This window comes from Mustela nivalis, assembly GCF_964662115.1.
Source record: "Mustela nivalis genome assembly, chromosome: 18".
NCBI lineage: Eukaryota > Metazoa > Chordata > Mammalia > Carnivora > Mustelidae > Mustela > Mustela nivalis.
The window spans coordinates 44979462-45005473 of NC_139037.1; the positions used below are offsets into that span (position 1 = coordinate 44979462).

A 26012-nucleotide genomic window follows, 5' to 3' on the forward strand; every position below is an offset into this window, starting at 1 on the left:
ATCCCTCTTGTTCTGTACCTCTTCTTCTCCTGTTCCCCTCTCTCTCTCTCTAGTCTATTTTATCTTTCTTGCCTGGTGACTTTGCCTTGCTGCTGTCTCTTGCCCCTTTCATGTGTCCGTCCTTCATGTCCTCATCTCTCTGAAGTCTGTCTGTCTTTCAGATTGGGGAGGAACGGGCCACAGCCATTTCCTTGATGCGCAAGTTCATTGCCTACCAGTTCACAGACACGGTAAGTCGGGTAGGCAGGCAGCTTGGAAAAAAGAGACAGAGTGAACCCCAGAGGAAGGGACAGTATAGGTCCAAGGGTTCTAGGTGCCCATTATGAGCTGCTTTAGCTAAAACTGTCCCTCCCTGGATTGAAGGGCTCTTCAGTGCCCGACAGTGTCTTCACTGTCTGCATTCCTGGCAGGGGTCAGCAGCCCCTGAGCCTTTTCTGAGTGAGTTCTGCCTGTTCACCAACCCTGTTTGGCCGCTGTCACCCTTTCACTATTTGGGAGGAGTCTTAGGATGGAACAGTGTGGCTGAGCGGGTCAGGGGACAGGCCTGTCAGGGGGAGAATTCCTTCCTTCTTTCCTTATGCAGTCATTACATATCCACTGAACCCCTGCTCTGGACTGGTGTGTGCACTGGGAGGCGCTTTGACCTTGCAGGAGCCCGTTCCGCCCCTTCAGGGCCCACAATGCATGAAGAGGCTGCATTAAGTTCCCAGATCTTTCTTTAGACTGTTGGAGTTTGAATCCTGCCCCTGCTGCGTCCTAGCCCTGTGACCTTGATCAAGCCACTTCCCTTTTCTGGGTGCCCTGCTTGCCCCTCAACATCATTAGGATCAGATAGCTCTGGACATGTCTAGCTTTCAGCAAGGACTCGTCTCGTAGCTTGTGTTCAATAAATAGAGTTATTGTCGGAGGCGTAATTGTCAGTTTGGGAACAGGAGCGAGCCCTGGGAAGGGTATACTCAAAACTCAGGAAACAGGGCGTTCCTGCTAACCCTATGGTGGCTGCTGATGCTTTCCCATACTATGCTCCGTGTTAGGCCGAGTCTATGGCCATACCACCCTGAACGCGCCCGATCTCGTCTGATCTCGGAAGCTAAGCAGGGTTGGGCCTGGTTAGTACTTGGATGGGAGACCGTGTTAGGCCGAGTGTACTGCTTTTACCTACTGAGGCAGTGGGTGTGTGTCCGTGGGGCCGAGCGGATAGTTGTAGGATTTGCAGATCATTTGAAGTACACTCAAACCACTATCATGTGTTCTGGGCAGAATTCTAGTACCATCTGAATTACAACTGATTATTGTTTTTGATGACCAAAGTATTATGTGCATATTGTAGACGGCCAGACCTCTCTCCCTGAGTCCCAGATTTTAGAAGGAATTACTGTTGGTGTGTGTCTTTCTGGGCTGTCTTCTCTGCAAGTCAAAAAATGTCAGGTTGTTTTTTTTTTTTTTTTTCTTTTTAAAGACAATGGTATTACATGGTGTATGTTGCTGAATCCAGTTCTATTTTATTTTTTAATTTTTAAATTATTATTATTTTTTTAAGATTTTATTTGACAGAGACAGAGTGAGAGAGGGAACACAAGCAGGGGGAGTGGGAGAGGAAGAAGCAGGCTTTCCACTGAGCAGGGAGCCTGATGTGGGGCTCGATCCCAGGACCCTGGAATCGTGACCTGAGCCAAAGGCAGCTGCTTAATGACTGAGCCCCCCAGGCGGCCCGTAGTCTGTAGTTTGTTTGTTTTTTTCTTTCTTTTTAAAGATTTTTTTTTATTTAACAGAGAATAAAAGTAGGCAGAGAGGCAGACAGAGAGAGGGGGAAGCAGGCTCCCTATTGAGCAGAGAACCTGATGCAGGGCTCTATCCCAGGACCCTGAACCAAAGGCAGACGCTTAACCCACTGAGCCACCAGGCACCCCCAGTCTGTATTTTCTTAACGATGCCTATTTTTCGTATCAGGTTAATATTAGATTCATAGGATGAATTGGGAAACGTTCCTCTTCTAAAAGAGTTTGTGAAGGATCGATATTGTTAAAACATTGGGTAGAGGGCTCCTGGGTGGCTCAGTTGGTTAAGCAAGTGCCTTTGACTCCGGTCATGATCTCAGGGTCCTGGGATCAGAGCCCCAAGGTGGCGGGTGGGGGTGGAGGGGTCCCTACTCAGCGGGGAGTCTGCTTCTCCCTCTGATCCCTCCCCTCTCATGCACGTGCTCTTCTCTCTCTCAAATAAATATTTAAATAAAATCTTTTTAAAAAGTAAATTTAAAAAAATAAAACATTGGGTAGAGGGGCGCCTGGGTGGTTCAGTCGGTTAAGTGTCTGCTTTTGGCTCAAGTCATGATCCTAGGGTCCTGGGATTGAGCCCCATGCTGGGTTGCCTTGCTCAGTGGAGAGCCTGCTTCTCCCTCTCCCCCTGCTCCTCCCACTGCCACTCATGCTGTCTCTCTTTCTCTCCCTCCCTTGCTCTTACTCTATCTCAAATATATAAAATCCTTTAAAAACTTTAAGAAATTGGGGAGAATTCACCAGTGAAGCTGTCTAGTCCTGGCTCTGTGTGTGTGTATGTGTTGAGATTTTTTCTATTACTAATTCATTATCTTTACTTCTTGTAGGTCTATTCAGATTTTCTATTTCTTTCTGAGTCAGTTTTGGTAATGTACGTCTTTCTACAGAAAACATTGGTTTCATTGAGGTTATCTAATGTGTTGGTGTACACTTCTTCACACTGTTGCTTCCTAATCCTGTCAGGTTGGTGGTAATGACCTTTCTTCCATTCCTGATTTAGTAATTTGAGTCTTGAGTGACTTGAGTTTCTTGTCTTTTTCTTGGTCAGTCTGGCTAAAGGTTTGTCAAATTTGTTAGTCTTTTCAAAGAACCAGCTTTTGGTTTTGACGGACTTCTCTGTTTTTCTACTCCCTCTCTTTTATTTATTTCTACTCTGTTACTTCTTCGCTTCTGCTTGCTTGGGGTTTAGTTTTCTTTTCCTTTTCTAGTTTCTTTTTTTTTTAAGAGGCGGGAAGGGCCTGAGGGAGAACGAGAGAGAGAATCCCAAGCAGGTTCCATGCCTAGCACGGAGCCTAACATGGGCCTCGATCCAACAACTTTGAGATCATGACATGACCTGAGTGGGAATGAAGAGTTGGACACTTAACAGACTTAACCAGGCACCCCTCCTTTTTAGTTCCTTAAAGGTGGAAGTTTAGGTTATTGATGTGAGATTTCTCTTTCTTTCTCTTTCTTTCTTTTTTTCTTTCTAGACTTGATTTATTTGAATCAGAGAGTGAGTAATAGCATGAGCAGGCAGAGGGAGAAGGAGAAGCAGGCTTCTCACTGAGCAGAGCACGAGATGCGGGGCTGTACCCCAGGACCCTGCTATGACCTGAGCCGAAGGCAGACGCTTAACCAGCTGAGCCACTCAGGCACCCCTAGACATTTTTCTTTTTTACAGCTGTAAATTTACAGCACAGCTCTTTCATATCCCAAAAGTTTTAGTGTTTTGTCTTCATTCATCTCAAAATACTTTCTAATTTCCCTTGTAATTCTTGGGTTTTTTTTGTTTTAAATATTTTATTTTTAGGGATGCCTGGGTGGCTCAGTGGTTAAGCCTTTTTTTTTTTTTTTTTAAAAGATTTTATTTATTTATTTATTTATTTGTCAGAGAGAGAAATCACAAGCAGGCAGAGAGGCAGGCAGAGAGAGAGAGGGGAAGCAGGCTCCCTGCTGAGCAGAGAGCCCGATGTGGGACTTGATCCCAGGACTCTGGGATCATGACCTGAGCCGAAGGCAGCGGCTTAATCCACTGAGCCACCCAGGCGCCCGAGTGGTTAAGCCTTTACCTTCGGCTCAGGTCATGATCCCCAGGTCCTGGGATCAAGCCCCGTGTTGGCTCCCTTCTCAGTGGGAAGCCTGCTTCTCCCTCTCCCACTTCCTCTTCTTCTGCTGGCTCTCTGTTGACTAAAGAAATAGAATCTTTAAATAAATATAATAAATATAATCTTTAAAATAAATAGAGGGCACCTGGGTGGCTCAGTGGAGTAAAGTGTCTGCCTTCTTCGGCTTGGGTCTTGATCTCAAGGTCCCGGGTGGGGCTCTCTGCTCAGCAGGGAGCCTGCTTCCTCCTCTCTCTGCCTACTTGTGATCTCTGTCTCTGTCAAATAAATGAATAAAATTTTTTTAAAAATAAAAAATAAATAGATAGATAGATGATACAGTATTTTATTTTTAAGTAATCTCTGCACGCAGTGTAGGGCTTGAACCCTTAACCCCAAGATTAAGAGTCGCACACTTCACCCATTGAGCCATCCAGGCCCCCTGTAATTCTTACGTTTGATTCATTGGTTACTTAGTGTATATCCATATAGTTTTGAATTTTCTAAATCTGTTACTGATTTCTAATTTCACTTGCATGTGGTTGGAGAGTGTATCTCATATAATTTCAATTCTTTTACAGTTGTTGATACTTAACTTAATGGCCTAACATACGGTTTATCCTGGAGAGTATTAAGTGTGCCATAAGAGTATGCATACTGGGGGCACCTGGGTGGCTCAGTGGGTTGGGCCGCTGCCTTCGCTTGGGTCATGATCTCGGGGTCCTGGGATTGAGTCCCGCATTGGGCTCTCTGCTCAGCGGGGAGCCTGCTTCCTCCTCTCTCTCTCTCTGCCTGCCTCTCTGCCTGTTTGTGATCTCTCTCTGTCAAATAAATAAATGAAATCTTTAAAAAAAAAGTATGCATACTGGTGATGTTCAATAGAGTTTTGTCTGTAGATGCATGTGCAGTTTAGTCGGTTTATAGGGTTCCTCAAGTGCTCTGTTTCCTTGTTGATCTTCTGTCTAGTCCTGTCTATTTTTGAAAGTGGGGTCTTGTCCCCAGTTATTATTAGTGAACTGTCAGTTTCTCCTTTTATTTCTGTTGCTTTTTGCCTTCTGTTTTTTGAGCTTCTGTTGTTACGTTCATACGTATTTGTAGTTCTTATATCTTCTTGAATGATTGAATGGTTTATCAGTATAAATGTCCTTTTTTATCTCTGGTAGCTTTTGTCTTAAAATGTGTTCTGTTTGCTGTTAGTGTACTTATTCCAGTTCTCTTCCATCCATTTATTTTTTTCACGTAGTATACACTGTTTACCTTTCCTTCTTTCTTTTTTTTTTTTTTTCCCCTTTAAAGACAGCATGCTTGCCAGGAGGGTGGGGAGGGGCAAAGGGAGAGAGAGAATCTCAGGCAGGCTTCTCACCTAGTGTGGAGTCCAACGCAGGGCTCGATCTCACAGTCCTGAGATCATGACCTGAGCCGGTATCAAGAGTCAGACACTTAACCGACTGAGCTGCCCAGGTGCCCCTGTATTGGTTACCTTTCCATGTCACTACATACAGATTCATTAGTTTGTAAGTTCTACGTTATATTTCGTGGAGTGGTTATGCTGTAGTTTAACAATTCCCTCTTGAGGACATTTACAAATGTCCAGTCTTGTTTGTTGCTGTAATCAGTAACTCTGCCACGGATATCCTTGTGTCTGGTCATTGCACGGATGTTTCTGTGGGATAAATTCCTGGAAGAGCAGGCACTGTTATGGCAGCTGTCACTGTTCGTGGCACTACTGTCTCACTCTCTCTTGCCACGGGCTCGACCCTGCAGCCCCTGCAGATTAAGTCAGTGGTGGCGCCGGAGCACGTGAAGGGCTACATCTACGTGGAGGCCTACAAGCAGACGCATGTGAAGCAGGCCATTGAGGGTGTGGGCAACCTGCGGCTCGGCTACTGGAACCAACAGATGGTGCCCATCAAGGAGATGACAGACGTGCTCAAAGTTGTGAAGGAGGTGGCCAACCTGAAGCCAAAATCCTGGGTCCGCCTCAAGAGGGGCATCTATAAGGACGACATCGCCCAGGTGCTAGGGCTGGGGGTAGGGCAGGGAGGCTGAGGAGCCAGGGCTTGCTGCTGTCACACTCCTGCTCTCCTGTGCCCCTCCCTTTTCATTGAAATGGATGAACATCTTCTGTGCATCTTCAAAGCACAGGGAGTAAGATCTGAAGGAGGTGAGGGAGGGAGCCTTGTAGGATTCTTGGGGAAGAGAGTTGCAGTGGAAGGAACAGCATGCACATAGGTCCGCCCTAGCTGAAGCAGAGTGCCCCAGAGTGAGAGTAACAGGAGGAGGGCCCAGGGAGGGGACTGTGCCTGTGGCCTGTCATAGGGCTTTGGCTTCTACTAGAGGTGGAGGGATGTGGCGGGACTTGGATTTTAATAGGATTGCTCTGACAGCTTCTTGGAGGATAGATACCTGGTTCTCAGGCAGGGACAGTATTGCCCACAGGGCACTGTTCTTAGTTGTGTCAATTGAGGAGCCAGTTGTTCAGCATCTAGTGGATAGAAGCCAGGATTGATGCTACTGTCCTGCAGTGTAGGGAACAGCACCCTGCAATAAAGAATTACCTGTCCGTCAAACCCTGGGCTGGACTGGATGGGGCCACAGGAGCATGGAGACCAGCGAGGAGACCACTGCCATAGTCCTGGCGGCAGGTGATGATGGGGCAGGCCCAGGGTGGCAGCAGGGAGGAGGAGGAGGATGAGGTTAGTTTCTGAAGACAGAGCTGACAGGGGGTTGGTAGCACGATGGAGATGGATGGAAGAGTAAGAGGGAGCCAAGAATGACTCCCAGGCTGTGTGCCAGAGCAGAAGGAATGATGGAGTGGGAGAAGACTGGGCAAGGAGCAGACTTGGGAGCCAGCAGGAGGTTGTTTGTGGTTGTGCTAGATTTCAGGGGCCTTTCGGATGTCCGTGGAGAGGTGTCAAGCAAGTAGTAGGTATTTTGCTTCTGAGCTGAGGGGAGACAGGCTAGAGAATAGGCAGGGAGTTCTCAGGAGTGTGATTTCTTCCCCATCACCCGCTTTCCTGCCTTTCCTGTGTCTGGGATGGGGGAGGGAAGACCAGGGCCCTCCTGACCACCCCCCTCTCCTCAGGTGGATTATGTGGAGCCCAGCCAAAACACCATCTCCTTGAAGATGATCCCCCGCATTGACTACGACCGCATCAAGGCCCGCATGAGCTTGGTACCAGGGGGACACCCTGTGGCCAATGGGCGGGGAGCATGCCTGATCCTTGCTGGTGGCCGAGCCCTCCTCCTCCACCCTTCCCACCCGCGCCCTCTTTCCTCCACAGAAAGACTGGTTTGCCAAAAGGAAGAAGTTTAAGCGGCCTCCACAGAGGCTGTTTGACGCTGAGAAGATCAGGTGAGTGTCCTAGGGCCTGGCTGGGTGAGGTCCCCTGAGCTGTGACGCAGAGTGTGCCTCTGGGCTCCCCTGCAGGGTTGGGCCCCCTGACCCATCCTTGGTTTACTTTGTGACTGGTCAGCTTGGCAGCATCACCTCAGCCGAGTTACTGAACATCCTGGGCCTCAGGCTTCTCTGCTATAACCACCAACAGGGATGCCCCCTGCCTCTTGGGATTGTCATGAGCGTCAGATGAGTTAATGTGCACGTGTACCCCGAGTAGCACTTGGCCCCAGTATCAGGGACGGCAATTGCATCCCTCGGCATGTCGGGCTATGTGAGGTCTCTTTTCCTGACATCCTCATGCCTGGACAGTGGAGACAGGGCTGCAGAGCCCTTTCCCATCAGGGGGTGTCCCTCACCCTCCCCAGATGGAGGGAGCTTTGGAGCAGCCCAAGGACCCCAGTGTTCCAGGGCTAACCAGAAGGCTCCTGATGGGGAGGCCGGGTGACGAGGAGACGGAGGAACGTGAACCACTGGTCCTGTTCTAGAACCCCCTGTCAGCCACCAGATGGTTTTTCATGCCTTTAAAGGGGAATTATAGAACACCTTTTGAGATGCACCCCAGGACTTGGCTATTACTTCACATGCCTGAATTGGACCCTCTCACCCCCCTGCTGTCCACTTGACCAGACCTTCTTATTGAGTGCCCGGCCCCGCCCACAGAGCTTGTTCTGGCCTCTGCCAAACTCAGCACACCGAGAAAAGGATAGAGTGGCAGGAAGAGCTCGCCGTGCTCCCCCACACTCCCTTTTTGGGAGTGGGGCAGGCTTTCCCTTCTCACTGTAGAAGCGTGGGCCAGAACTGAATGTTGCCCACCCACATGCAGGGCCGGGAGAGTTAGGGCAGAGGCTTGGGAGTCCCAGCCCCGAATTCGAATCCAGACTCAGACCACCCTAGCCAGTAAGTGTGCCCCATGCGTGCTTCACTCCCTCATTTCCTTGGGAAATGCAGGGCATGTGAGTGACGTCACAAGCTTTGGGGGCAGTCTGAAAGGCGCATGGCCCGGTCAGGCTCAGGCTGAGTGCTCCATGCGTGGTAACCATTGACATGGTCCAATATTGTGTCGAGCTAGTATTTCACCAAGTGCCTCCGGTGTGCAGGCTGCTGCTCTGGGGGACTAGCAATGAGTGGAAACGGTGAGACTCCTGCCCTTTGGGAGTGGCCGTTCTGGTCAGGGAGATGCATCAGATGGTAGCTCGTCGGAGGGTGAGCTGCGCTGTGCTGAGGTCACACAGGAGAGAGTGCAGGGAGTGCAGGGACAGAGCACTTGGCTAGTAGGGCACGCAGTGGGGTTAGGATGGGCAGCGGTCCTGTGATCCTTCCCCCTCTGCCAGCAAAGGAGCCTGAGGCTTAGCAAGATTCTCTCCTTAGTCCCCCTCCCAATCTTCTCTCCCCCACAAAATCCCAGGTCCCTTGGCGGCGATGTTGCTTCCGACGGTGACTTCCTCATCTTCGAAGGGAACCGTTACAGCCGGAAGGGCTTTCTCTTCAAGAGCTTTGCCATGTCTGCTGTGGTGAGGGTCCCGAGGGGCATCTTGCTTACCATGCTGGGGAGCCGGGAGGCCAGGCTTTCTCTCCCTCTTTCAGTCCAGGCCCCAGAGCAGGGGGTTATCGGGGTCTGTCCTGGACAATCTTGCGAGTCAGGAGTGTAGGAGTGTCCCTGTGGATATAAATCTCACCATATAGCTCCCTTGGCTGGGCTGTGACACTGACCTTTGTCTACTTTCTCTTCTTCCCCTTGTCTTTTGGGGCTCAGATCACGGAGGGTGTGAAGCCCACGCTCTCTGAGCTGGAGAAGTTTGAGGACCAGCCGGAGGGTATTGACCTTGAGGTCGTGACTGAGAGCACAGGTATTTGGTCTCTGGCAGTAATTCAGACCAAAGAGGAGGGGGCGGCTCATGGCGGGCACCCTGCAAGTCACCCATGCACCTGCCCCTGCAGGGAAGGAGAGGGAGCACAACTTCCAGCCTGGGGACAACGTGGAGGTGTGTGAGGGTGAACTCATCAACCTGCAGGGCAAGATTCTCAGCGTGGACGGCAACAAGATCACCATCATGCCCAAGCATGAGGACCTCAAGGTGGGCGCCCTGCTGCCTATATGTATGGGTCGGGTTGAGAGCAAGGTGTAGTCTGGAGTAATCTGAGGGGGCTGCCTGGTTTGTGTTTGCTGTAAGGGTACATGTGTCTGGGTCTTTGTGTTCGTGTGAGGGTTTGTCCAGGCTAGCTAGCATGGTGTGTCCGGGGTGAGGCTTTCTCCGGCTAGGTCTGAGGAAGTGTCTTGGGGACCAGCTTTCTGTGTGTGGAGTAAAGGGTTGTCCAGGCTAATACCACAAGTCTGAAGTGAGCTGTCTCTGGGGCAGTCTGAGGGTTGTCCAGGCAGCCTACAGGAGTCTGTGGTTGGGTGCTGAGCCTAGAGTGGGTCTTGGGAAGGTTTTCTGAGAATATGAGTGGCTTCTGGAAACGGCGAGGCAGGCAGGCTGTGGTGGCCTCCCTTCCCTGCTCAGCTTCCCCACACCCGGTCCCCAGGACATGCTGGAGTTCCCAGCCCAGGAACTTCGGAAGTACTTTAAAATGGGGGACCATGTGAAGGTGATTGCTGGCCGATTTGAGGGTGACACAGGTCTCATTGTGCGAGTGGAAGAGAACTTCGTCATCCTCTTCTCTGACCTCACCATGCATGAGGTAGGTGGGGGGAGGGGAAGCAGCGTGGAATGTGCCAGGAGGAGACCCAGGCTGAGGAGCTACTGGGACCCTGCTTCACCCCTTTCCTGTTTCCCATAGCTGAAGGTGCTCCCCCGGGACCTGCAGCTCTGCTCAGAGACGGCATCGGGCGTGGATGTGGGGGGCCAGCATGAGTGGGGGGAGCTGGTGCAACTGGACCCCCAGACCGTGGGTGTCATCGTGCGACTGGAGCGGGAGACCTTCCAGGTGTGTGTGTTGTACTCAGTGGCGGGGCTTCCTTGTAGGGGTCTCCCTCTCCCTTGAGCTCCTCTCATCCTGGGAGGTGGTGGAGTATGGTAGCCATGAACCCAGACCGCTTTGGGGGGCCGATCAGGGCTGTCAGCCCAGGTTGTCTCTGTGGTGTTGGGTAAGTGGCAGGTCATTGACTCTCTCCATGCATGTTTCGCACCCTGTAAAACAGAAATAATAGTAGCATGCACTTCATTTGTTATGACTGAGGCCCTGAGACCAAATATGTAAACCTAGATGCTTGCTCAGGGCTGGGGACTGCAGGTGCCCTCCTCCCCTCCACCCATACCCAGTGCTCATGGGAGTCAGAGCATAATGCTTAGGACCCTGGACTTTGATTCATACCTGGGGCCTATTGCTCCATGCTGTGGGATGCTGGGCTAGTGACTCACCCTCTCTTGGCCTGAGAGTACCCCCGCCATGTAAAATGGGAATCATGACCACAGCCATCTCAGAGAGAAGTTTTGAGGCTTCAGTGAAATATTGTGTGAAGAATTTAGTAGGGGGTCTGGCACACAGTGATGTGTAAACATTATGTTAACATCTACTTCTCCACCCATTTCTCAGATCCCTGATGCTTAGTCGGGATGGACTGTCTTCCCGAAAGGCATTTTGGAATGACTCGGAACATTTTTGTTTGACCCAGTGCCTGGGTGGTGGTGCCCTGAGACTGCCAGGGAGTTTGGACTTCTGCAGAGCTTGGGATGGTCTTCCGCAAGGAAGAATCGTCCCACCTTAGGGAAGCCCTGCTCCACATCACCCCTTTGTACTCTCATGGCTCAGCATCCCCCTCTCCATCTGTAGGTGCTGAACATGTATGGGAAGGTGGTGACCGTCAGGCATCAGGCTGTGACCCGGAAGAAGGACAACCGCTTTGCCGTGGCCCTGGACTCAGAACAGAATAACATCCATGTGAAGGACATTGTCAAGGTCATTGACGGCCCCCACTCAGTGAGTATAAGGTCCCGCCCATTGGCCCTGCTTGAAACTGCAAGAGTGGGCCACAGCCCTAAGAGTGACCGTCCTTTCCCCATCCAGGGCCGGGAGGGCGAAATTCGCCATCTCTTCCGCAGCTTCGCCTTCCTGCACTGCAAGAAACTGGTGGAGAACGGGGGCATGTTTGTCTGTAAGACCCGCCACCTCGTCCTGGCAGGGGGCTCCAAGGTAAGGCGGGTGTAGTTCCTGGCCCTTGGGTTCCTGGCCTTCCCTGGCCCTAGCAGCAACGAGAATGGGCTTATTGGGGATTAGGAGGGCACGTGTCAGGCTCAGGTCCTTGGCAGAGTTTACTGAGATTCCAAACTTTTTACCAAATCATTCATCCATTCAGTTTTTTGTTTTTTTTTTTTTGTTTTTTTTTGTTTTTTTTAAATATTTTATTTATTTATTTGACAGAGAGATCACAAGCAGGCAGAGAGGCAGGCAGAGAAAGAGGAAGGGAAGCAGGCTCCATGCTCAGCAGAGAGCCTGATGCGGGACTCGATCCCAGAACCCTGAGATCATGACCTGAGCCGAAGGCAGTGGCTTAACCCACTGAGCCACCCAGGCGCCCCCATCCATTCAGTTTTTTTGAGCACCTGACAGGTGCCTTGCCACTGGAGATACACCAGCGAATAAGGCGAACGTGTGTGCTTCTAGAGCTGCTAGCCGCAGATGAGCAGATCAGTAAATACAGATGTAGTGCCTATGAGGCGAGGACAAGCACCATGAAGGATAGTAGAACAGAATAGGGAGAGAATTGTTGGGGGGGGTGCTGCCTTAGAGGGAGAAGGTTCAGGAAAGGCCTCCTTGAGGTGACACCCGAGCACAGACCTGAACAAAGGGACCCAGAGCTATGTGGATGTTTCTGGGGAGCAGCAAATGTAGATGGGGTGGGACGCATGGGAAAGCTGCACAGAAGCAGGCATCAGGAAATGAGGCCCAGACTCTGGGGAGCTGGGAGCAGGAGCTGGTCCTCAGGGTCCTACGCACGGGGTGAGGAATTCTTCAGACCCCAGCCAGGAGAGGACCGGGCCTCTTGATTGACAGTGGCATGGAGGTGGCCGTTTCCCCAAAGGGAAATTGAGGCATTTCCTCAATCCCTCCAGTGAGGGATGGCCTCCAGGCCAGTTCAGGCAGGAGCTGTTCCCAAATGGAGGCAGGTGGTGGCCTGGGGGAGCCATCCCTCAGGCTCCTGCCTGCCCATTCAGTGCTCATCCCTTCCTTAGCCCCGAGATGTGACCAACTTCACAGTGGGCGGCTTTGCCCCCATGAGCCCTCGGATCAGCAGTCCCATGCACCCCAGCGCTGGAGGTGAGAGCGAGTGGGCAGGGGTGGGGCTGGGGACTGGGGGAGGGAGATAATTCAGCTCATACTCTCTGGGTGCCTGCTCCACTGGCCTGGCCATGATGGGGTTCTCGGCTCACAGTGACCAGGATCCTCCCCCTGCCCCTCAGTTCCCAGTGGCAGCCAGGGCAGTCATGGCAGTGCAGGCTGCTCAGAGGAAGCTCTTAAACCCAGGGTGTGCCTTGGGGTAGTCAAGCTGGGGGAGAGGAGGCTTGAGGGTGCTCTGTCTGTAGACACAGCATGTAGGGGAGGACATGGCCTTGGGAACTGGTGATGTTATCCTTCTTCCCTAGGTCAGCGTGGTGGCTTTGGCAGCCCCGGTGGCGGCAGCGGAGGCATGAGCAGGGGCCGGGGGCGGAGAGACAACGAGCTCATAGGGCAGACCGTTCGCATCTCCCAGGGGCCCTACAAAGGTGACCTTGAGGGCCATGTGGGAGGCCTAAGGAGGGGCATGGCGGGGCACCCAACCCAGCTTGACTTCTTGGCTCTCACCAGGCTACATTGGTGTGGTGAAGGATGCCACTGAGTCCACAGCCCGCGTGGAGCTGCACTCCACCTGCCAGACCATCTCTGTGGACCGTCAGCGGCTCACCACGGTGTACGCACTGGGGCAGCGTGGGGCCGGGAGTGGGGGCTGTTAGGTGGCTAGAGGGTTCTCCTCACCCCACTGGTTCTCTGTGTCCACAGGGGCTCGCGGCGCCCGGGAGGCATGACCTCCACCTACGGGCGGACGCCCATGTACGGCTCCCAGACGCCCATGTACGGCTCTGGCTCCCGCACACCCATGTATGGCTCTCAGACACCTCTCCAGGATGGTGAGCTTGCCCGGGGACAGGGATGAGGGGTGATGTGGAGTGGCCTAGAGACAGGGCATAACAGACGAACACCTCTCTCCCACTCTCCCGTTTTAGGTAGCCGCACCCCGCATTACGGTTCACAGACACCCCTGCATGATGGCAGCCGTACTCCTGCTCAGAGTGGGGCGTGGGACCCCAACAATCCCAACACGCCATCCCGGTGAGGATTGGGGGGTGGGGACAGGGTTACCTGAGCCCGTGTGTGTGTGCAAGTGGTTATGTCGGGTGTCTGCGGGATGGAGGGGTCTGAATGGCCCTCCCTGAATTCTCTGCTCCCCGCCTGGGGCTGCTTATGTGCGAAGGGGTGGTTGGGACTGGGGCTGGGGATCAGATAGTGTCCAGTCCCCACCAGAGTAGCCTGCTGTGGTTAAGTCCTGGGCTCCTAGACAGATTTGTGCAATTGAAGTCGTGTGACCAGTTTTGTGACCTTGGGCTGCAGCATCGTCTCTGCCTCCCAGTCTGAGCTGTGAAATGGAAGCCTCTGGACAGGGCTGTTGTGAGGTGTCCAGTGCTGTTCTGGAAGCATTTGCTGCATCGCTGTGATCACCGCAGTCATTCTCAACAGACTTCTTTCTCCAACAGGGCAGAGGAAGAATATGAGTATGCCTTCGACGACGAGCCCACCCCATCCCCACAGGCCTATGGGGGCACCCCCAATCCCCAAACACCCGGCTATCCCGACCCCTCATCCCCACAGGTCAACCCTCAGTACAACCCACAGACGCCAGGGACGCCAGCCATGTGAGTCCACTGGGGCTGACCCTAATTAGACCTTGCCCCGACCCTCCCCACTGCCATTACCTTCTTCTCTTCAACACCATCTCCAGCAAGTGCCCCTTTCTGCTCTGACTCTCCAGGTACAACACAGACCAGTTCTCCCCCTATGCTGCCCCCTCTCCTCAAGGCTCTTACCAGCCCAGCCCCAGCCCCCAGAGCTACCACCAGGTGGCGCCAAGCCCAGCAGGGTACCAGAACACCCACTCTCCAGCCAGCTACCACCCCACACCCTCCCCCATGGCCTATCAGGTATGGACCAGCTTGCATGTCCTTAAGGGCAGTGGGCTACAGTGGGCCAGGGTGGTGCATTGGTTGGTTCAGCTGTCAACTGTTGGTTTCGGCTCAGGTTGTGATCTCAGGGTCTTGAGACTGACTAAGCCCTGTGTCAGGCTCCAAACTCAGCGGGGAAGTCTGCTAAAGTTTCTTTCCCTTCCTCTGCCCCTCCCTGCACTCTAATGCTGACTCTCTCTCATTCTCTAAAATATATCTTTAAAAAAGGGGGGAGATGGGTTAGAATGGGCCTTGAGTCTGTGGGGATAGCCAAGCTAGATGACCTAATCCCAACAACGCTGTCCCCCTTTCACTCATAGGCCAGCCCGAGCCCAAGCCCTGTTGGCTACAGTCCGATGACACCTGGAGCCCCTTCCCCTGGGGGCTACAACCCGCACACACCAGGCTCAGGCATTGAGCAGAACTCCAGCGACTGGGTAACCACAGACATCCAGGTGAAGGTGCGGGATACCTACCTGGATACGCAGGTGGTGGGGCAGACAGGAGTCATCCGCAGCGTCACAGTAAGTGGGGCCCAGGCTGGTGGGTGGGTAGTTGTCCTCTCCTTTGGGATCCCCAATCTCTGTGGCCACTGGGTTTCTGTTTTTAGTCACCTAACCACATTCTCCAGTATCTGTTTATAACTGGAAAAGTGGGTGTGGTAGGGCCAGCCTGCAGGCCCCACAGGGCATAGCTGGGGCCTTCCCAGCCTGGAGCAGTGACTGGCACCCAGGGACTAGGTTACTCTTTAACATAGTCCTCTGAGACCAGTTCCGTAACAGGGACTGCGTGTTCTGCCAGGCACCCCACCCCTGCTGCAGCGTTACTGGCCTTTCCATTCTTTACTGTCACCAAGTTCTCTGTAGCCTCAGGGCCTTTGCTCATCACTTTCCTCTGGCTAGGATGCTCTTCCTTCTATCCTCTTACTAGTAAACTGCTAATCATCCTTCAGGGAAACCTTTTGAGGTATCTCCATGTAATTGTAACTCCATGTAATTTTTTTCATGTTACTTACCTGCTGCTTTAAAGCTTAAAGTTGACTCAGGGCTGATTCTTTGATTACTAAGCGTGTGTTTTGTTCCTAAGTAAGTAGCCTTTGTTCCTAGATGAAGGACCAAGAAAAAGTGTGCTGGCCTTCCAGTAAATATTATTTGAATTAAACACCAGGGACCAAGACAGCTCCAGGCCCTGCCATCACATAGCTCACATTCTGGTTGAGGAGGCAGACATGTCCCCAAAGAAAGAGAGCCTAAGTGACCAGAGCTGGGACAGGGGAAGCCCCAAGGGCAAAGGGAGCTATGGGAACCTAGAGGAGGCACCTTTACGTAACTTTGGAGGGGCTTGCGAGCTGCTTCCTGGAGAATGAGGTGTCTGCACCAAGACCTGAAGAACGAATAGGAGTAACCCGAGAGAAGTGGCTGGGGAGGGGCTCAGTGTGTCCCAAAAAGGGGGACACACACTCAGGACACACTGAGGCCTGGTGGTGAGGGAAAGCCTGGCACACGTGGGGAGCTGAAGTATGTTCATTGTGGCTGGAACATAGCCTAAGGGGAAGGTGAGTGACAAGGCCAGAGAAGGGACTGGGCCAGGTCACGTGGCAGACTGGGGACCTTGGACTGTGTCCTGAGGAAGCTAAGCAGGCAGAAAACTGTGGGATCAGGTCTGTGGTTTGGAATTAATTCACCATGTTGCTGTAGCAGGGATGGACTAGGGAGGTGAGACAGAGGGCTGTGAGCCCTGGGGGGAGGTCAGCCCGCCCTGTGAGGCTGTGAGGAAGAGAGGAGAGGGGTGGCAGAGACCCTCAGGAGGCCAAATGAACACATGTCAGAGCTGGAGGTTGTTGGTGGAAGAGCTTACCAACATGAGGCCAGAGCTCCGGGCAGGCACTAGGGAGTGTGAGGACATCCCTGAGATAACGGACGGGCCCAGGGGAGGAAAGATGAGGCCCGCATGGGGACTTGAAGAGTCAGGTGCCTGAGCAGCAGTCTCTTTTGGTCTGAGTCAGCTTCATTATGGTGCTTCCCATGCTGGCCTGGTCAGGCTGTGTCCCCACACACCACAGGCCCAGGAACCAGGCCTAACTTTTGGACTCTCCTGCCCGTGTCACCTTGGGAAAGCGACTTGTTGGAATGAGCCCTGAGCCCATGCCCCCTGAATGTGGGCAGCAGTCCTACACTGGAAACAGGCCAGACTGACTGGGCTATCCCTGCCTACAGGGAGGCATGTGCTCTGTGTACCTAAAGGACAGTGAGAAAGTGGTCAGCATCTCCAGCGAGCACTTGGAGCCCATCACCCCCACCAAGAACAACAAGGTAATGAGGGGCCAGGAGATGGGGGGGCTTGGGGCTGCTGATGCAGAGCCTGACCCTGTGTCCCTCCACCCAGGTGAAGGTGATCCTGGGTGAAGACCGGGAAGCCACAGGGGTCCTGTTGAGCATCGATGGTGAGGACGGCATCGTCCGCATGGACCTTGACGAGCAGCTCAAGATCCTCAATCTCCGCTTCCTGGGGAAGCTCCTGGAGGCCTGAGAAGTGCAGGGTGGGCAGACCTTGGTGGATACCTGGCGGGCAGGGATCGTCCCTTCTAACTTCCCTGGTCCTCCGCTCTGACGCAGGGTCTGGGGCCCGGACCAGGGCTAATGTGGTTGTTCAGGACTTCCTTTATTTTCCTTTCTGGGTTCCTGTCTCCCTCTCTGGTGTTCATGGGAATCAGAGTAGAGTCTGCAGGAGGGTCCCCACCTTCTGCACCCTCCCTTCCACAGCTTGCTTTTGTGTTATGGTCTTTCAATAAAAAGCTGTTTGGTCAAAAGTGGGGTGTGTGTGTGTGTGTGTTACAGCTTGCTTTTGTGTTATGGTCTTTCAATAAAAAAGCTGTTTGGTCAAAAGTGGTGTGTGTGTGTGTTACAGCTTGCTTTTGTGTTATGGTCTTTCAATAAAAAGCTGTTTGGTCAAAAGTGGTGTGTGTTTGTGTGTGTGTGTGTGTGTGTGTGTGTGTGTGTGTTTCGTAAGTGGGGTCATTTGCAGACCCCACTTACTTCCTGAGCAAATAACTGGATGGTACCTAAGCCTCAGTTTCCCCATCTAGAAAACGATACTGCCCATGCCAGAGGGCTCTTCAGGATGAATGTATGAGACACTGGAAAGAGATTATTAGGACAGAGCCTGCCTGTGATTGAAGTTTCATCTCTTTCTCAGTTATGTGAAGTAAAAATCTGTAACTCTCCAGGAAAACCTAAATTCCCCCTATGGTGCAGGATACCACACCTGACGGTTCTCTCCCTGGAGCCCACAAACCAGTGACACCAGAATTGCTGGCCTGTCCATGGCTTGGGGGTGGAGATGGGGAGCAAGGTAGAGAATGGGGCTTGTTAGTACCTTGACCTTTCTTACCCGACAAATGTCTTCTTTAAAAAATAAATGCAATATCAAATGTATTATAAAATACTTCAGATATTCAAAAAAGAAAGTACAACACCCGGAACACCCATGTCCACCACCACCAGCTTAGGAAACAGTACTAGCAGATAGGACCCACTTGAAGCAGCAGCCCCAGTCCATTTCGCTCCACCGGGGAATGCTCAGAAGCCTGACCTCAGTATTTATCCCTAAATGTCACGTGGTCGTCTTTCCATGTTTTGTTCCAAGTTTCATAAGCCTTATCTTACTTTTCTCGACGTAAGGAGGGAGATTCTTCATGGCTACCTATACCCGGCTGAGGCCTCGCTGAAATGGCTGGCTTTCCAGACCCTTTCTTAGAAGCTCATGGGAGGAGGAGCAAAAAAGAGCTCTGAGAACTGGAGAGAAGGCTGATTCGGCCTCCAGGCTCCACGTGGGGGAAGAGTTCGGGAAGGGCTGGCTCTAGGTCCGCTTCCTGGACAGCCCCCCTCGGGGCAGGCTAGACGGACTAGCTCGCGGGTTTTCGCTTTCAGGACACCATCCGCAGCTACAGGGTCCCTTCGCGGTGGCCTTAGTCTCACCCCCGGACACTGGGTGTGCCGCCCGGTGCCGCCGCAGGGGCCGGGGAGCGCTCCACTGCCCGAAGGAGGCGTGAGGTCGTCGGACTCCAAACCGGTCCGCGCACCGGGTCCGCCCGAGCCTGGCACGCCCGCAGCTCTTTGTCTCTCTCGGGCTCCCGTCCGCCCGCCCCACCCCTGCGCCCCCATTGGCCAGGGCTCGGGCCCGGGCTCCGAGAGGACGGAGCGAGTGGGCGGGGCCGCGTGGCGTCAGGGCAAGATGGCGGCCTCGGCGGCGCTGTTCCTCCGCTTGCGGAGCGAGCTCCGGCTCAGCGCGCGGGGGCTGTGCGCGAGGCTGGCGACACCGCCCCCCCGGACCCCGGACCAGGTGAGCCGAACGGGGGTGGTCCCCGAGTGCGGGGGTCCCTTTCTGGCGTTCCGGGCGGACCGCCGCCGCGCGAAGGCTCTGGGACGCAACACCTCAGGGTGCTGAATGGAATGCCGCACGCGTTTCGGGGCGCTTCTCTGCCTCCCGGGGTGGGCAGCGCTTTCCTCCCCTACAGAGCTAGGTGCTGAGGGCTGAAGTGCGTCCTCTGAACGCCACTTTCTCTGGACCCCACGTGGGTGCAGGGGGGAAGGTAGGTCACCTGTGTCCCCTCTCAGTGACCTCTCAGGTAATACTTGAGGGGAAGGGCCTGGGATGCTGGGGTCCCATTCTGGCCTTGGGGGTATTTCTCCGCGGTGGTGGTGTTGGTGATGATGAGGTAGATATGCGAGCTTCTAATCTCATCCTGCCTCCACGTTGACAGAGATCCAGCTATTCTGACCTCACTTCGTGCCCTTACTTCCCCAGGCAAGCCAGTGCCCCTCTGTCCCTGCTCCCATCCCTTCCCCTCGCTACCCGCTACTGTGAGCCCTAGGCATCCGGATGTTTTAACTACCCGTCCCATCCCCTTTTGTGCCCTCCATTGCCTGCTCCCAGCATCCCAGTGTCCAGCTAGTCTGCCTGATTTCATTTCCCTGCCCTTCAGGATCCTAGGCACCTGGCGTATCAACTCTTGAACCTCTGGGATCCTGGTCCTGGACAGTCTAGTTTTGACTCTTCTAAGAGACCCAATCTCCTGGTTGCTTCTCCAGAGACACAACACTCTGAGGCTATGTGGGTGTCTGTTTCCTGGCTCCCGACCTTGAGCCTTCTACTAGGGTACCAGAGTCATCCTGCCCTTTCTCATTTCTCTCTGGGCTAACCTATCTCCTCTCAATTGCAGGCCACGGAAATTGGGAGCCGCACGGGCACCAAGGCCCAGGCTCAGGGGCCACAGCAGCAGCGGGACACAGAGGGTCCCAGCTACGCCAAAAAAGTCGCACTCTGGCTTGCTGGGCTGCTGGGGGCCGGTGGGACTGTGAGCGTCATCTATATCTTTGGTGAGAGACATATGCCTGTTTCTTAGTTTTGTTCCTTTGGCCCTCTCTTTTGCAGAGAGGCCCTTTCCCCTAAGGGTTTGACCCATTTCCTGGATCCTCCCTCATTAAGGCCGCCAACTAGAATACCTACCTTGGAAATGGGAGATCTTTCTTCTTCCTCTACCCACTTTGCTCAGGGTTTCACTCTTAGTTGGTTATGCACCAGGATCCAGAGAGTCACTTGGAAGAGGGAAAGTTAGGGAATGAGGGGCCTGACCAGCCTCCTAAGCTGCCTCTTCCTTCAGCACCCAAAGCTCCAGCCCTCCCCCACGTCCCTTCCTCCAGAGACTGTTGAGACCCTGCCCTAGTCCCTCTTCTCAGACACCCAGGATCCTGACTACCAACCCCCTCCTCTCTTGATCTTAGGAGACCATGCCTCTTCCTTGTTCCCCCAGACCCAGGAATCCAGGCCCCCTGCCCTCTTCCTTCCTCAAGACCCAGGAGACCAGGCCCCAATTTCTCTCATTCCTCCCTGTCTCCCTTACAGGAAACAACTCTGTGGATGAAACTGGTGCCAAGGTGAGGGAGATAGAGACTCAGAGGCTTTGCCAGGGGTCCCATCCTGTGGGTCCTTTCCCCTTTGGTCTGCTCAGGCTCATTTCTGGTCTTGGGGTGAGACTCCCTCCCAGGGACCTTTGCTGACTCCTCCCAGGGCCCCAGAGATTCCTCTTTGGGGTTTGATGGGGTTCTGCCTCTGCCATCCCAAACCCTATATTTTTGTTTCCACCTTCCAGATTCCCGATGAATTCGACAATGGTGAGTAAAAACAAGCACAGATTCTGAGGTTCCCCCGAACCTCCCTATTCTGCTATTTATGGGGATGTTGCTTTTCCATCTGGTGCCCCCCCCACCCCTCCTCCTTCCACTGGGTGGTAGGGGAGTCAGCAGCTGGATGGCTTTGAGGGGAGGGGCATTACAAAGCCCTAGTCCTCTTCAGCCCTCTTCACTGGCCCAGGAGCAGATGGTCAGGGACAGATGGGGGAGGGGAGTCCACTTTAGGAGTGCTTGGAGAGAGGGGGCTGTCTGTCACCAGACACATGGCTTCCTGTGCCTTAGATCTGGGCGGCTGCAGCCCTTAATCCCCTCCTGTCATAAAGACATCCTCTTTTTCACCCCCAGCCCCCCACTCCATGAGGCTCCTCATTTCCAAAACAATGTCTTCTTTCCTCCCTCCTCCTTTTAGTTAACCAGCTTTTGGTGGAGAGTTTCTGACAAATTGGATAGTAGAGAGTAGTTGTCAGTCTTGTCACATCTGGCCTTTCCCAGGAGAAAAATAAAATTGGTAGGTCCAGAAAGCCACCTTTGTGCTGGGGAAGTTAGCAGACCTACATGTTAATACCTGGTTGCTTAGGCTGGGCAGGTGGGTAAGTATGCTCTTTTAACTGGGTAATCTTTCTGGTTCAAATAAGTCAACGTACTGATTTAAGTGGGGCAGTAAACACACGGGTTTAAGAAGTGTGTGTTTGCTAGCATAACTCGTTGCGGTGTTCTGCTTGTGAAAAGGCAGGCCCGTACATAGATGGTGGCTTAATTAGACCAAAAGTACCGCAGTGAAGGAGGCAGTCAGGTAGACTTGCTGCTTTCAGCGGGCTTCAGTATATTCATTTGAACCAGGATTTTTCAGTCTTGGTCCTCTCAGTACTTTGGAGCAGGTAGTGCTTGTTGTGGGGGAGCGCCCTGTGCCTTGGAGTGTGTTGAGCAGCATCGTGGGCCTTGGTCCTCTAGACGCCAGTATCTTGACAGTCACACGTGTCTTTAGACATCGCCTGAGTTCCCCGGAAGGTGGCAGACCAGATAGCTCCAAGTTGAGAACCACTAGATTATGAAATATGTAGGTGTGTGTACGTAGTTAGTGTGGCTTAAGTAGACACAGCATATTAGCTCGAAGCAGGCACATCCAGAAGCCTGGTTCCAATGGACTGAACACACAGACATGATGTCAGCAGAGTCTCGTGGGTGTGGGTTTTAAGTGGGGAGACGTATCAGTGTTCGGTTTTATATCTGGTGGGGCGCGTGGGTGTAAGTATCCACACTAAAACTGGGCAGGTGGGTAGATGTATTACTCCTGCCTGACGGTTACATCCTTCCCTTCTACCTTTGGACTTAGAAATGAGCTTGTTCAAACCAAGTGGATCTGTAGACTTGTGTCCGGTAAGTAAACAAACCCCAGCTTCGTCTGGGAGGTTGAGCATTGGCTCATCTCGGAACTCCTTTGTGCCCTGCTCTCCTCCTAGATCCGATTCTCGTACAGCAGTTGCGTCGGACATACAAATATTTCAAAGACTATAGACAGGTGAGCGGGAGCCCTGAGCCCAGTCCCCAGCCCTCCCGCGTGGGCCCCTGCCTCCTCTTCTGAGTGCCCCCCACTCCGTCTCTCTCCCACAGATGATCATCGAGCCCACCAGTCCCTGCCTCCTCCCAGACCCTCTGCGGGAGCCGTACTACCAGCCGCCCTACACGCTGGTCTTGGAGCTCACGGGCGTCCTCTTGCACCCTGAGTGGTCGGTGTGTCCTGGGGACGGCAGCAGGTTGGGGACACTAGGTGGACTTGGGGATCCAGATCGTGATGATGGTTAAGGGCAGAGACACTGGCCCCAGCTCTGCTGTGTTGCTGGGGAGGAGGCGTCACTCGCCTTGCCTTGCCTTGCTCGCCTGTGAGACTTCCCACCCCGTAGTTTGTTGTGAGGCTGCCTGGGCGCACGTTCCATGCTGCCGAGGAGTCAGTCAGCCTGGGACCCAGACCCTCCAGCCTCCAAAACCCTCGTCACGGCCGTGTACTCTTGATCCTCTCCCTTCCTGCCTCACCCCGGAGCTAGAAAGATGGGGAGAGCACTCGTTCTGGGGATCCCCCAGGCTGGGGCTTTGTTCTCTTGGGGGTCTCTGGGTCTTGGTGTTTCACTGTCCTCCCTGCCTCCCCAGCTTGCCACTGGCTGGAGGTTTAAGAAGCGTCCAGGCATCGAAACCTTATTCCAGCAGCTTGCCCCTTTGTATGAAATCGTCATCTTTACATCCGAGACTGGCATGGTAAGGCCCCAGGACAGCAGAGGGTTGATCAGTGTAGCCGGAGGGCGGGAGGGTCAGGGCTCAGCCTGACCCTGTTCTCCACCCCCATTCCCGTCCCCAGACTGCCTTCCCACTCATCGACAGCGTGGACCCCCATGGCTTCATCTCCTACCGCCTCTTCCGGGATGCCACAAGATACATGGATGGCCACCATGTTAAGGTGTCACATTGGGGGCCACGGGTTGTCCTCTGGGACTTGTTGGGAGGGGTGGCACTTCCTGAGGGAAAGAGGCCCCAGCTCTGACCCCAGCCACAACCATGCTTCTGCCGCAGGTCTGATTCTGACAGGCCTTCGGCCTGCCCTCAGCAAGGGCTGGGCCTCTAGGTTCTTCTCCCTTCCCCAGTATCGGGGGCTGGGAGCCACTCCCAGTGAGGGTGCAGGGGATGGAGTGTCTCCAAAGGAGGCAGTTGGGGGTAACAGAGGGGTTTGAGATCTGGAAGCCATCTGATGTCTGTCTGGAACCTGTTGTCTTTGGGGCTGTGTAGCTGTGGTAGCTTGTGTGAAATTCTGGGCCTTGTTTGCACTCCCAGGACATTTCGTGTCTGAATCGGGACCCTGCCCGCGTAGTCGTCGTGGACTGCAAGAAAGAAGCTTTCCGCCTGCAGCCCTACAATGGTGTTGCCCTGCGGCCCTGGGACGGCAACTCCGATGACCGGGTCTTGTTGGACCTGTCTGCCTTCCTTAAGAGTGAGGCTGACCCCTGAGCTCCTGGGCTCTGACCTAGGAGCCCTTGACTCTTAGGAGGAATGATAACTGCTTAATTCTGCCCCCACCCCAGTGTAAAATTGGGTACTTGAGGTGTGGGAGGTTCACAAGCATCTTGTCATTTTTAGGAGTTTCTGAGAATGTTTGGGGGTGCTCGGGGATTTTTAGGGAATACTTGGGAGAATGTCCAGGGGAGCCTTTTTAGAGCATTCCAGGTAGCAGTGAGCAGCCCCAGTATCTGACCGTTACCCTTGCGGGCCCTGCTTCCCTATGGCCTTTCTGCCTGGCTGAGCCCTGCCTGCTGTGCCCACAGCCATTGCGCTGAACCGTGTGGAGGATGTCAGGACTGTGCTGGAGCATTATGCCTTGGAGGATGACCCCCTGGAGGCTTTCAAACAGCGCCAGAGCCGGCTAGAGCAGGTGGGCCCCCCGAATCCGCTGGGGGTGGGGGGCATTGCATCAGTTCCCGAGGCTCCCAAGAGAAGGGCTCTTGAGCAGCCTGTCTGCACTCTGGCTGCAAGAGCTTGAGCAAGGCCTTTGTCTTCCCCATGACCTGTCCTGTAGGGACAGTTTCCCCTCTTGTAATGGGGGAGGGGGTTCGATTCCACGGCCTCATCTGAGAGCAGGAGGCAGGAAATACCAAGCATGGGTCTTAGAGAGGGGTAGTTTGCGATGGTTTCCAGCAGATCTGGAGGCCCCAGTTTTGTGTGGACAGGTGGTTTGGGCCAGGTCTGGGGAAAGGGCTGGTGTTCTAGAGGCTTTGGGGAGGGGTGTGGGCTGGTCAGAGGTTTAAGGAGGGTGGCCCCTTGGATGAGGGAGCCTGGGAGGCAAATACCCACCCTGGGCTGACCCTCCTCTGTCCCTCACCCCAGGAAGAACAGCAGCGCCTGGCTGAGCTCTCCAAATCAAGCAAGCAGAACCTCTTCTTTGGCTCTCTTACCAACCGCTTATGGCCTCGCTCCAAACAGCCCTGACCTCTGAACCTCCTCAGACTCAACTGCCTGGGTCCTGGGCCCAGGGCTCAGTGCTCCCAGACTGTGGCTTGGGCAGCCACATCCAATAAAGTCCATCCCAGATGCCACACTCCTGTGTCCCGAGAGTCTCCAGCCTGGGGCATCGGGGCAAGGTCCGGGACTCTTGGGTCATCGTCCCGATCGGCCACCGGGCACAGAGTAGGGTCTTCAGTGATCAGGATGGGTTTGAACCCTGGCCTAGAAAGCCACAAAGCTGAGTTCCTCTGGCTGCGTCTTCCCATGTGCCATGTGACCACAAAAAGTGCGTTTCACTCCTTGATTTCCACAGATTCCTCACCTGTGGAAAAGGGAGGAGAGGGCGGCACGGGGGATCCGAGAGCCAAATCACTGCCAGGCCACTGTGTGCACGCACCACGTGTGGCTCGGGGGGCATTGGGGGGGCTGTTCCCTCTGCCACCTGTGGCCCTGCGGGAAGGTGTACCTGGAGTTGCTTGATCTGCTCTTTTGACAGAAGCCTGAAGTTGTGATTTTCATATTAAGTCTCTTGTGAAATGTTGGCTCCTAACTGGGACAGGCAGTGTGGCAGCACCATGTGAACTTTCTGTGATGTTTATTCCGTGTCCCATGTCTGCACTGTCATGGTTGGGCAGAGCCACAGAGTACTGCAGTGTCATGAGGGTAGCCGAGCACTGGAGCTTCTGTTCGTATCATTTTAAGTAACCTTAATTTAAGCATTCATCTGTGGCTCGTGGCCCCTGCTGGGGACGGCACAGTCATGAGCCATTCCACAGTCTTGAGTTCCTAACTGGCCATGTTCAAATCCCAGCTTTACCACTTCCTGCCTCATGTGGTCTCGGGCAGGTTACTTTGCCTCTTGTGCCTCAGTTTCCCCATCTGTAAAGGTAACGGTACCTAGCTCGCAGGCTAGGCTGAGTGGGGCGTCCCGTGGAGGCCCTTAGATGGTAGCCGTGGACCTTGGGCCTGGCATCTTGTGCCTCCACTTCCTCAGCTCACGAGGTGGGGGTGATGGTAGGACCTGTCTTCAAGCAGTTGAGTCAGTCACGGGAAAGCCTGTACCCAGCGTGTGTAGATTCCCATACTGGCTTCGCAGACTGAAGCATCCTGGGCCGGTTTGACAGCTCCTGCCCCTGGCTGGCCCAGCCTCTCCTCCAGCCAGCACTTAGTGCGGGGACCAGTTAAATAGTTTAACTGGTGTTTGCGATGATAATGAAGATATACCTCTGTGGACCGGATTGAGTCTCTGGACTTGATACATTTTTTAAAGGCTCACAGAGAAGTGTTAAAATTTGCATACCTGTCCAGTCCCCAGGTGTACCGTCTATAACCTGGGCTAGGTCTCGGGGGTTTTGGTTTATGCATTCATAAGAGATTTGTAACAG

General features: G+C 53.7%; 2 protein-coding genes across 4 annotated transcripts in view; both read left to right on the top strand.

Annotated features, from left to right (window-relative positions):
* Nucleotides 1–17261, top strand: part of SUPT5H (SPT5 homolog, DSIF elongation factor subunit) — a 33607-nt gene extending 16346 nt beyond the window's left edge. For all 3 annotated transcript variants that reach the window (XM_082709206.1, XM_082709208.1, XM_082709207.1), the window contains 21 exons: nt 162–230; nt 5624–5875; nt 6945–7034; nt 7144–7214; nt 8665–8770; nt 9013–9106; nt 9198–9334; nt 9783–9938; nt 10038–10184; nt 11031–11177; nt 11265–11390; nt 12431–12515; nt 12842–12961; nt 13044–13146; nt 13236–13363; nt 13460–13565; nt 13988–14146; nt 14263–14431; nt 14773–14976; nt 16669–16764; nt 16838–17261. In XM_082709206.1, the coding sequence (XP_082565332.1) occupies nt 162–230; nt 5624–5875; nt 6945–7034; nt 7144–7214; nt 8665–8770; nt 9013–9106; nt 9198–9334; nt 9783–9938; nt 10038–10184; nt 11031–11177; nt 11265–11390; nt 12431–12515; nt 12842–12961; nt 13044–13146; nt 13236–13363; nt 13460–13565; nt 13988–14146; nt 14263–14431; nt 14773–14976; nt 16669–16764; nt 16838–16981 (2709 nt within the window). In that variant the 3' untranslated portion in view covers nt 16982–17261. The remainder of the gene's footprint in view (nt 1–161; nt 231–5623; nt 5876–6944; nt 7035–7143; nt 7215–8664; nt 8771–9012; nt 9107–9197; nt 9335–9782; nt 9939–10037; nt 10185–11030; nt 11178–11264; nt 11391–12430; nt 12516–12841; nt 12962–13043; nt 13147–13235; nt 13364–13459; nt 13566–13987; nt 14147–14262; nt 14432–14772; nt 14977–16668; nt 16765–16837) is intronic.
* A 1057-nt stretch (nt 17262–18318) lies between these two features.
* TIMM50 (translocase of inner mitochondrial membrane 50) lies at nt 18319–24721 on the top strand. Its single transcript, XM_082709247.1, has 11 exons — nt 18319–18793; nt 19674–19830; nt 20357–20388; nt 20604–20625; nt 22104–22162; nt 22255–22374; nt 22789–22893; nt 22994–23092; nt 23464–23620; nt 23952–24058; nt 24511–24721. Exons 1-11 carry the CDS (start codon nt 18686–18688, stop codon nt 24610–24612), a joined length of 1068 nt encoding a protein of 355 aa, XP_082565373.1. The 5' UTR covers nt 18319–18685; the 3' UTR covers nt 24613–24721.
* Nucleotides 24722–26012: the final 1291 nt, after the last annotated feature.

What these genes read in the sequence shown, in the direction of transcription:
- TIMM50 (XM_082709247.1), top strand. Translation starts at nt 18,686, where the DNA reads ATGGCGGCCTCGGCGGCGCTGTTCCTCCGCTTGCGGAGCGAGCTCCGG. An exon ending in ATTTCAAAGACTATAGACAG is followed by an intron (nt 22,163 to 22,254) that starts GTGAGCGGGAGC and finishes TCTCTCCCACAG; the next exon opens with ATGATCATCGAGCCCACCAG. An exon ending in TGGATGGCCACCATGTTAAG is followed by an intron (nt 23,093 to 23,463) that starts GTGTCACATTGG and finishes TTGCACTCCCAG; the next exon opens with GACATTTCGTGTCTGAATCG.